The sequence below is a fragment of the Arvicola amphibius genome, chromosome 8, assembly GCF_903992535.2.
Source record: "Arvicola amphibius chromosome 8, mArvAmp1.2, whole genome shotgun sequence".
Lineage (NCBI taxonomy): Eukaryota > Metazoa > Chordata > Mammalia > Rodentia > Cricetidae > Arvicola > Arvicola amphibius.
This window is the reverse complement of record NC_052054.1, coordinates 17,087,600-17,099,175: the sequence shown is the minus strand read 5'-3', so window position 1 is coordinate 17,099,175 and position 11,576 is coordinate 17,087,600. Positions and strand designations below refer to the sequence as shown.

General features: G+C 44.0%; 1 protein-coding gene across 2 annotated transcripts in view; it reads left to right on the top strand.

The window, feature by feature from the left end:
- Nucleotides 1-3,644: 3,644 nt before the first annotated feature.
- Pcmt1 (protein-L-isoaspartate (D-aspartate) O-methyltransferase) overlaps nucleotides 3,645-11,576 on the top strand; it is a 34,890-nt gene continuing 26,958 nt past the window's right edge. For both annotated transcript variants that reach the window (XM_038340147.1, XM_038340148.1), the window contains exon 1: nucleotides 3,645-3,873. In XM_038340147.1, coding sequence (XP_038196075.1) covers nucleotides 3,645-3,873 — 229 coding nt within the window. The remainder of the gene's footprint in view (nucleotides 3,874-11,576) is intronic.

Genomic DNA, 11,576 nt, shown 5'->3' with positions numbered 1-11,576 from the left:
TTAACCAATAAAAACAACACATAGACAGAAGGACCTCCCACAGCACATATCCGTGCATATGGGGAAAGGTGCCTGGAGTGGCTCTGGGTATCCTGGTGCTGGAGTTATAGGCAGGTGTGAGTCATCCCTGTGTGGGAACCAAGGAGTCACCTTCAGCCCTCTGGAAGAACAGCAAATACTTTTAGCTGCTGAGTCATCTCTCTAGCCTTGTCAGAGAAAACTCTAAGAGTAAATACAAAACAAAAAAATTGCAGGAGGAAATACCTTGTACCAGCTGCAAGCAATTTGTTGAACTTCATGGCACATAGAAAATGTTTTTAAAACTTTAGGGTTGGAGAGATTACTCAACCACTAGCAGCATTTGCTGTTCTTCCAGAGGGCCTGGGTTCAGTTCCCAGCACCTACACTGATGCTAACCATCCATTGGTACACATGTGGTACACATACCTACATAATTGGCGTGGGAGGTCCTTCTGTATATGTGTTGCTCTTATTGGTTAATAAATAAAGAATCTGCTTTGGCCAGTGGCTTAGCAGAGTAGAGCTAGGTGGGAAAACGAAACAGAATGCTGGGAGAAAGAAGGCAGAGTCAGTGAGATGCCATGGAGCTGCCAGAGGAGAAAGACTCAAGCTGCCAGCTGGAACCTTGCCAGTAGGTCACGAACCCCGTGGCAAAATATAAAATAATGGAAATGGGTTAATTCTAGATGTAAGAGCTAGCTAGCAATATACTTAAGCTATTGGCCAAACAGTATTGCTATTAATATGGATTTCTGTGTGATTATTTCGAGTCTGGGCAGCCGTGAACAAACAAGCGGGCTCCTACAACACACGATGAGTTCCAGAACAGCCAGAGTTATTTAGTGAGACCCTTTAAACAAACAACACAAACCACTCATACACATAAAATAAACCTTCAAAAATGCTTAACCTCCTAAGCGAGAGCTCAGGATTAGGATCCCAGGTCCTGGGTCAGGACTGCAGCAACAGGAAAAATAATCCTTAAATTATCCTGAAAGTATGTTCACTAAGGTAGCAACTTAGCATCTTCAACTTCCTCCACTTCTGGAAGACCTGGGATTAGAATCTGGAACTCTAGTTTTAGTTTGCCTGCATGTATGTATGTGCACATGTGTGCCTGATGCTCAGGAGGTCAGAAGAGAGTGTATGATTCCCCCCTCCCCGAACTGGAATTACAAAAGGTTTTGTCAGTCACCATACGGGTGCTGGGAATTGAACCCAGGTCCTCTGGAAGAGCAACCAGTGCTAGTAACTGCTGGCCCCTCTCTCCAGGCCCTCCGGTTTTAGTTTTAATATCTTTTTTCTTGCTCTGTACGCTTAGTCAGTTTCACTTATACATGTAATTAATAATGTGTTTGTTGAGAACTGTGTCACCAGGCTATGAACCCTCTATGTTGCCTCTGTGCTATTGGTAACACCTTTAATACGCTCCACTCCTCACTACTTCTCATAACCCTGTCCACCTTCAAAGATCAATGCCTTTGTCTACCTTTTCCAGATCCCTTCAGCCTGTGTTGTTCAAAGAGGCCCAGCACTAGTGTCTAGAGATTCCAGACCATTAAGTGGCCTCTGTTGTCTGCTGTTGATGGTTCCAGGGAGGGAACCTGAGATCTTTCATTTGGAAGGTAAGGTCTCTTCCATATTCCCAGCCCACTGGTGTTCTTCTAATCATAGATTTCACGACTAGTATGTAACTCCTACAAAATTCAAGAGGAGGGACTTATTGGTATTTTTGTTGTTGTTGTTTTGGGACAGGGTTTCTCTGTGTATCTTAGGAGCCTGTCCCAGAATTCGCTCTGTAGACCAGGCTGGCCTCAAATTCACCAAGATTTGCCTGCTTTCTGCCTCCCAAATGCTGGGATTAAAGGCATGTGTCACCACTGACCATTTATTGGTATTTCTATTCTCCTTTATACATTCTTTTAAAGAAAAGGGGTGATGATATGAGAATTATGAAGACTGTTACCCACCTTGGACATTTCTGCCACCATACAACATTCCAGTCACTGAAGTGGGTTTTGCATGAGACAGTGACCAATCACTCACAAATGAGAAAATCAAGTCTCTGAACAGTCTCACCTAAACTGAGGTTGGGTGTTACATACTTGTGTGGGAAAAGGTGACTGGACTAAACTTAGCTGTAATCATCATGATCTATACAAGAAAGGGCATCAAGTGAAAGTACTTAACAGCAAGGAGAGTCTAGACTGAACGTTTGTCAGGCAGGAAACAAACTAAAACTCACTGCTTTATTCTTTTAAAAAATATTTTTATGGTTTATTTAACTTTATTTTATGTGCATTGGTGTGAAGGTGTCAGATCCCTTGGAACTGGATCTTCAGACAGTTGTGAGCTGCTATGTGGGTGCTGGGAATTGAACCCGGGTCACCTGGAAGAGCAGTCAGTGCTCTTAACCACTGAGCCATCTCTCCAGCCCTCACTGCTTTATTCTTGTAGAAGCTGGTTGTCCTGGAACTCACGGTGTAGACCAGGCTGGCCTCGAACTCACAGAGATCTGCCTGCCTCTGCCTCCCAAGTGTTGTGATTAAAGGCTTGCGTCACCATTACTGGGCATTGCTTTCTTCTTAATGTTGAAGAACACGGACATTAATAGTTAAAGGATCCATGAAAACAGATAATGGACATTTCGGATGGGAAGCAGGTTGAGTGTTTCATGTGACGAAGTTTGGTAAGCGCTGTAATTTGGAAATTGCTCCTGACGCCATAGCACAGCACTGGTGTCTTATAGCTTCGTTTCCTTCCTAAAAAGTTTACTGGAGTTTATGGCTGCGTCTCAGTTTTAGCTAGCACACTCTGGAAGCAGCAGACAGTGTTTCCTGTCAACTTCTCAGAACCTAGCAGAGATGGAAAGAATAAAGCTACTGCTCAGTCTAAAGTGTAATTTGCGAGGCTTGTAAGTTGAAACTCACACTTGGGTAGGAAGAATAACACTTTCACCATAGGATATTGTGGTGTTTAGTAACCATTTATAGCTCTCGGCTGGTCTTGTTCTCAACTAGAAAAGCATCTCTAACCCCAAGCCCTTGTATCTTTCCACCTTGATTTTACGCTTTCAGAGCTGAAAACAAACCAGAGCCCTAAAGTCGGCTTCGTCAGCACCATCCTTCTGACAGAAGCTGGTGGACTTAGTGCTGTAGAAAGGCGTTTGCTCTCGGGCTCTGCTAAAATGATTATTCTGGCCCCATCACCAAAAGCCTTGACCCTACCAGCCTAAACGTTAGTGCACCGGGTTGGGTGAGGCAGGACGGAGGTAGCTCACTATCTAGCAATCTGGACCGTCATAGGAGCAGACCCGCTGCTCGCAACAGCTGACGGAGAGGCGACTGCGGAGCCCAAAGCGGCGGCACACGTAGGACCCGTCATCCCGCCACCGCGCTGGGTCAGCCGGGACGCAGCCAGGAACGAGTCCCACCGCGCAGGACGCCACCCCGCCGTCGCGAGCCTCAGCCAGGGGAACCCAGCAGCGTGGACTCGCCGGACCTCGCCACGGTCACCGGGCTGCCACCCACCGGCTCTCCCTCTCCAGGCCTCCCCCGCCTCCTGCCCCGCCCGGCCGCACCCCGGGCTGCGCGGCGTCACAGAGCGCATGCGTGCCGCGGGGGATGCCGGGAGCGCGCAGTGGCGGCAGCGGCAGCGACGGCAGTAACAGCGGCCGCGCGAGCGGGGACACCAACGGGGCGGTGACCGTGTGGGAGGTGGTCTCACTCTTGGGGAAATTGCTGGGGACCGTCGCCGCGCTGAAGGTGGTTCTGTACCTGCTCCGGGTGTGCTTCGCGATGGCCTGGAAATCCGGCGGCGCCAGCCACTCGGAGCTAATCCACAACCTCCGCAGTAAGTGCCACCCCCGCCCGGCGTGGGCCACGGGGAAGGGCCGGGCCTGGACGCTGTCCCCCCCGTGACCGTCCGGAACGTTCGGTCTGCACCCCTGCGCCGGCTGGAGGGCGTCTGTGCGCGGTTGCACCGGGAGTCCTGGACTGCATGCGTTTGCGGTCTCCTCCCCCGGGACCTGTCACTGGGCACTGTGGACCGGGAGGGGAGAGAAGCCACAAGGGGGGCTGCGGCGGTGGGACGGGACGGCCGCCTCCTCTTCGCGGGCTGCGGGGACTGGGTGCGGCACAGGTGGCGTGGCTGTTGCTGGAGTCCGCTGTCCGTCCGACCGGCGAGGGGCGTGACTTCGGGATGGGGAAGTGCGAGTTTGTACTCCTGGTGACCGGGCTGGCACCGAGGGGACACCACCCTCAGCCCGAGGGTTCTCTCGCGGTCCTCCTCGGTAGATTTTCCCGAGCGAGCGTTCTTCTGCCTCCCCCGCCCTCTGTTTTTTCCCTTGGAGGGAGATGCGGCTGTCTGATACCAGCCAGGGGAGGGAGAGGACGTTACGGGTATTGGGGTTACGGGTGGGTGCTGGAAGCAGTTTCTCAGGCTGTTGTCCAGAGTATAGGCTCTTTGCGGGGGCGGGGGGGCGAAGGATACTCTGTTAGGGCATGCTGTTCCTAAGAGACTTTGTTTGGAGCCTTTGTGAGGTCCTGAATCCAGCAGACCATTGTGTATATAAAATATTGGTACTTTTTTTCAGGATCGTCCATTGGCTTTTAAAAGCGTGTATGAAACGTTTTTTAAAACTAGCATTCTCTGTAGTCATTGTAGCCCTTCCTTTGTTGATAGTTTTAGGGTGCAATGAATGCTGTGTCACCTACCTTTTTAAATTGAAATAGAGTGTTGTTCAGCGACTAAGGCGAACTATAAGTTTATAATCTCACTCTGATCAGAATTCACAGTTCCTTTTGCCCACCAGTTTTGAAAAAAATTATCATAGTCTTCCAGGTGATGTTCTTAATTTTCTTATACTTTTTTTAAAGAAAAACTTTTCATGTGTTTGTCTTATTTTTCAACTCCATTCGTGATCTCCTCGAGGGCTAGAAGCATAAAAAAATTGAATTTTCACAGAGTCAATACTCATTCTTTCCCCCAGGAATGCCAATTCATTGTCCCATTATATGCCAAGATCTTTGTAGGGAGCAAAAGGGGGAATGAGAGAAATAAGTAGGACTGTCTGGTACTTAATATATACATCATTGCAGTTCAGAAATAATAACTAAATAAATAGTAGATATTTAGTGCTTTGTGGTGTTTAACCACAAAGTTAACCCTGGGACTTTAGACATGCTAGACAAGTGCTCTCCCATGAATATCCTGTCAGCCTACAAAATGAAGGGCTTTTAATTGAGTTCTTCGGAATGGAATCATGTTGATACTGAAGTAAAGGGATCTGCGAATTGGAAGTGGGGGTTACAGTTTTAATCCCCCGCAAAGATGTACTCACGGATTGCTTAGTTTTAATGTTGTAATTCATTGAAAGTACTTACTTTTTCTTTTGTATTTGAAGACAGAAGTACTGTTTGATTTTTATAGTTGATGCATCATTTGTACACTTTGAGATTGTGATGATACATTTCTTGCCATTCATTGGCTTATGTTGTGGTAACTGTTCTTTGGGAAGTTTTCAACAGTTTCTCCAAAGCTTGAGCTTACCCTTCAGTCCTGGATCATCTGCAGAGCTTGTTCAGCTAGGAGGGGTGGAGATTTTGTAGCTAACAAAATTATTTTTTTAATTGTTTTTTTTTTTTTTTTGAGACAGGGTTTATCTCTGTAGTCCTGGCAGTCCTGGAACTCACTTTGTAGTTCAGCCTGTCTGACTCTGCCTCCCCAGTGCTGGGATTAAAGGCGCCAACAAACTGGGTGGTGGTGGCCTTGGGGAGGCAGAGGCTGGTGGATCTGTTAGTTCAAGACCAACCTGGTCTATAGAGTGTGTACAGCTGTGAACCCAGGGACTTCATAGAGGCAGAGAATTGAAAATTGCAAAGCTAAATTCTGCTACTGTTTCAGGTTTATTATATATATATATATATATATATATATATATATATATGGTTTTTGTTTTGTTTTATTTTTCAAGATAGGGTTTCTCTGTAGCTTTGGAGACTGTCCTGAAACTAGCTCTTGTAGACCAGGCTAGCCTCGAACTCAAAGAGATCCTCCTGCCTCTGCCTCAGTTATATATTTTAAAATAAGGTTTTAGAAAGTCTGTAGCTCAGCATTTTAGAGCTCTTCATGGCTGACTCAGTGCTCGGGTTGATGATGGCAAACTTGTTTCTCCTGCAGGTGCTCTTGCCAGGGCAGTTGGCTGCCACCAGAGTCCTAGTATGTTGTGCTTCTAGAAGGTACTGTAGGTTTGGTGACTCTGGATCCCTTTCAGCAGTGCCTTCTTGGCTTGCAGAGTCTTCTCTTTTGCTTTGGTTTTATAAGGGGCATTCACTTCTTGCTTGGATTTCAGTGTCTCTTTTTTTGGTTTTTTAAGACAGGTTTCTCTTTGTAACAACTCTGTCTTGGAACTTGCTTTGTATACCAGGCTGGCCTCGAACTCAGAGAGATCTGCCTGCCTCTGCCTTCCGAGTTAGGATTAAAGGTGTGTGGCTACACTGGCCACTTAACACAAGATGAGCAACTCTTTCTCCTCTTCTCAACTTGTTTTTATTTGTAAAAACAAAACAAAAAAATTCTATGCAATTCCTTAATGTATGGTCATTTCTGCTTATGTTTCTTTTGTATCCTTGACTGTTTCATTTGTAATTTGCAAATACAATATTTATAAGATTATCATTCACCCAGTGAATACTTGAATGCTTCCAAATACAATGTTTGTAGGATTATCAATCATCCAATGAATACATGAATGTTTCCTCTTTATTACTATTTTTTGCTTATTTGTTTTTGTTTTATGTGCTTTGGTGTTTTTCCTGCATGTGTGTCTGTATGAGGGTGTCAGAAGCCCTGAAACTGGAGTTTCAGGCAGTCTTGAGCTGCCATGGTAGTATTGGGAATTGAACCTGGGTCCTCTAGAAGAGTAGCCAAGTACTCTTAACTGCTGAGCCGTTTCTTCAGCTCCATGCTTCCTCTTTATTCATTTATTTATAAATTTTTTTTCAGGACAAGGTCTTCTTATATTGCCCAAGCTAGCTATGAATTTTTAGGCTCAATCATCCTTCTTCAACCTGTTGAGTAACTGGCGTGCAGGCACTTAGCATTGCACTCAGTTGGGCTCCTATGTACCAATCACTAGGGATAAAGAGGCACTTGGCATTGCATGCAGTGGGGCTGGGTCTCCAGTGTGCCAATCACTAGGGATAAAGCGAAGAGTGAAACAAATACCCACTCCTTTTTGTGGCTTTCTTCTACAGCAAGTAGCTAAGTAAAGAGTACCTCATAGGTTGACCATTGTCAGAGCACGGGACAGTAAAATGACCATCTTCAGAGCACGGGACAGTGGGTTTCCAGTTGCAGGAGAGAATGCCTCCTCTATATCCTTTGAGCAAAGGTTTGGTGATGGGCAGACAGCCACGAGGATAGAGCTGAGGTGCTAACAGCTCAGACAGCGAAGTTATAGGGCTAGGTTTGGATGTGAGGTGTGGGAAAAAGACTGGAGACAAGTCAAATATGACCCCAGAGTGTTAGGCCTGGCAGCTGGGATGGTTTGCCATTTCCTGAGTTGAAAATAAGTAAGTGAATAGCAGATTTTATTTTGGCTTGACTTTGCAGAGAGGAGCAGATCAGGAATTTATTTGGGAGAAAAAAACAGATTTAATATGCTATGATATACCTAAATTGAAACCTTTATTGATATTTGAATATGTGATTATGATAATTTTTGTTGTTGGGTCCTAAAACAGTTATTTTTGTTGTTTCTGGTTTTTAAATTTTTATTTTTTTGTGTGTTTTGAAACAGTGTCTCATGTAGCCTAGACTGTCCTACTGTCCTCAGACTTGCTATATAGTTGAGAATGACACTGAACTTTTCATCCTCGTGTCTGTCCTTCTGAAGTACCATTATTTCCCCCTTGTGTTGGGGATTGACTCTAGGGCCTCATGCATGCTAAGCAAGTGCTAGACCACTGGACTGTATCCATAGCTCTTTTTTGAGGTGGGATCTTGTGAACACACTGTAGGCTAGGATGGCCTCAAACTTAAGGTGCTTGCAAATGTGCTTCCTGAGTACTAGGTTTCCTTGTCTGTAGCCATGCTGGCCCAGTGTGTTTACTTTTGCAAATGACTTTTTTCCCTCCCTCCCTCCGTTCCTCCCTCCCTTTACTCTTTATGTGCACATTAGCACATAACCAGCTCATAAGAGCCTAAGAAATTGGAGCTATTTGTGTGTGTACACATGTGGAGGTCAAAGGACAGCTTTATAGAGTCAGTTCTTGCCTTCCACCTTTACATGGTTTCCAGGCATCGAATTCAGATCATCAGTCATGTCAGTAAGCACTTTTACCTACTGAGCCATCTCAAGTTAGTTTTAACTAACTTAACAGATAGTAAGTAACTCATGGTATATACAGAGGATAATAGTTAATTTTTATGACTTAAAATTTTATTATTAGGCAGCCTGGGGATGTTACTCGATGGTAGAGTTCTCATCTGGCATACATGAGATCCAGGATTTAGTTCTCTGTACCATACCAAGAAAAAAAAAAATCTGTGTATCTACTTATATTTAACTTAAGTAAAAACTAAATTAAATTTTCAGTTCTGTAGTTTTACCAGCCATGTTTCAGGGCCTTGATAACTTCATGAAGTTAGTGGTTGCCCTGATGAACATGAAAAATATAGATATACAACATACCCTGTCACAGGGAGTTCTGCTCTGTCTAGGTGATTGGCTCTTTTACATGCTATTTAAGGTGAAATTAAGCTGTAGGAAGAGGAAGTTACACTGTTGTTATGTATATTTGTTCTAGTATTTGTGTTTTCTGACTGAGGTGCTTTAGGGGCGATGTGAAAGGATCTTTGAACAAGTGTGATGGAGAGCACAAGAGTTGGCATATTAGATGATACTTTGATGGGACTGAAGTGTCCGATTTAGCATAGCGAAAGTTTTAGGGAATAATAAATACTTGAAGAAACTTGTAGAAGAGGGTAAAGCAGGGGGCAGATTTGTACTCATTATAAGGAAGAACTCAGCAGAGCTACCCTAACCATCAAGAGTTTTGTCGTGAAGCCAGTGGTGGTGGCACAAAATCCCAGGACTTGGGAGACAGAGGCAGGCAGATCTCTGAGTTGAGTCCATCCTGGTCTACAGAGTGAGTAGGACATCCAGGACAGCCAGGGCTACACAGAGAAACCCTGTCTCAAAAAAGAAAAAAAAAGTTTATTTTGAACAACAATGCTTTCTGTCACTGGGTATACTAAAGCAGAGAGGGTGGCTGACCATTTCACTGTAAGGGACACTGCAGAGGGAGTCGTTATCAGATTTGAATGTACACCAGTTCTAAGAGGAACATTCCATATCCAAGATTGTGTGATTTTAAAATAGCTTTAAAGATTGCATAATGCTTATGGAGTATGTATGTTTCAGGAGTCAGGCAAAAAGGCAAACATTTTAATACTAACTGCTGATGTTAACCTACTTTTACATACGGATGAAAAGGAGCTCAAGAAACAACCCTCTCCTTTGGGAAGCAATGTTGAAACAGTTTACTTTTACAGACCAACTAAAACTGACAGGCATAGAGAACAACAATGTATGATTGAATAACATCTGGTACTTAGAGAACTGCTTTGTCTTTGCTTGCTGTTATATAAGCTACTTAGATTATAGTGCAATTTTAAATCGAGTCTCTTTTAGACTTTATATCTTCAGTGTATATGAATCTACCTCATCTAATTCTGGATGAGAAGTAAAAGATGAAAATTTTGTTTGCTGGTTGATACTTGAGAAGAAATGCAAGATAACTCATAAGTGGCTATTAACTCTTATAATCTAATAAAATGGGATAGTACTTCTTATTGAGACAACCCTCCTCCTCCTCCCTCCTCCTCCTCCTCCTCCTCCTCCATCTTTTGGTGCTGGGAATCAAAATCAAGGCTTTCACTATACTAGGCTACATCCTCAGCCCTTGAGATGGAACTTGTTATAATGAGTTTGGGGAACGTTTTACCAGATTTAGAATCTGTCTAATTTACACCTATACTGGTCCTCCTAACTTCTCCAAGGTTTACTTGGATCCCATAAATGTCTCATAGTCACCCCCTTTGCTGTGCCTTCATTGTTAGGTTCCCAGTACTGTTAGCGGTTTCTTGAGATAATGAGTTAAAAAGAGGAAGTTTGTTTGGGGTTGGTTATGGAGGTCTCAGTCCATGACTGTTTGGCCCTGTTGCTTTGGGTCTGTGTGAAGGCAGCACATCATGGCCAAAGCACGTGGTAAATAGAGCCCTCAGTTGATGGCCAGGTAGTGAGAGGCAGAGAGGAGACCAGGGTCCCACCGTTCTTCCAGGACCAGTGACCTGAAGACTTCCCACTGATCACCACTTCCCACTGTTGCCAATCTGGGACCAAGATTTTGGGGGAAATTGTGGACCTAAACTATGACAATCTGCCCTTGGCTCCTCAAGGCCCATGTCCACCTCATAAAACAAAATACATTTTGTCCTTCAAGAGTTCCCAGTCTTTACTGTTCTGGCGATGCTTACAAGTCCAGAGTCTCGGGTATTATTTTGAGCATCTGTTTTGAGGTGATGTTTTAAAATAGATAGCATCAAATCAAATTGTAAATTACTTTAAATATATTGCCTTAAAAACCTACTAAAGAATGTGCCACCGAACTTTTGAGTGATAGTTGAAATATCCTTCGGGGGGGGGGGGAGGAGAAAAATCAATGTTGACTGAAACATTTTCTTTGAATTTTTAATCCAATCTTTCTCACTTTTTTTTTTAAAATTCCATTGAAGAGGTTGTAAATTGCCTTCCTTATTCACTGAGAAATATTGAATCCATGGTACACAGTCTAAAACATTTCTGATTTCAGTATTTTTGTACATTTTTATTATTAAACCTTCTCTGATAGTGTGCACTAGTGTTTATTTCTACATAAACTACTCAGCGCTAAGGAAATTGTATGCTCATTTACAAGATAATAAATCCCTGAAATTTTGTTTCAAAAAAAAAAAAAAGAAGCCCAGACTCTGAGACAGAAGGCAAACTTAGCTGTGATTCCTTGTAAGAAATCAAAAACACATATTCCAGCCTTCTGAAATATAGTAATGGGACAAGCAAAGGCATACGTTTGTATTCCAAGAGGGCATAGAAAGATGGGATCAGACAAACCCAAGGCCAGTACCCCAGCAGGGCAAACATAAAATCCTTTCTGTAGCTGATGCTCCCTAACAAGTGTGGACAGCCAAGGGTCTGGGCAGCCCCACCTACTGGCTTTGTTTTGCCATTCTTTCAGCCTCTTGCAGGGACCTACACTGCCCTTAGTTTTCTTTGCAGGTGTTCCCTGCTCCTGGCAGTTCTGACATTCTAGAATCTTTACTGCAGTCTGTGCGTCACTCCCTCAGCTTCGTTATTTTTATGTAGTTCAGGGTTCCTTTCAGGGGCCAACCCTGCCACAGACTGTCTGACTTCCTAGGTTTTCCTTTGTATTCTTAGGTGATATCTCTACCGTTACATAATTTTAACTAAAAAAAGATTTATTTATTCAATG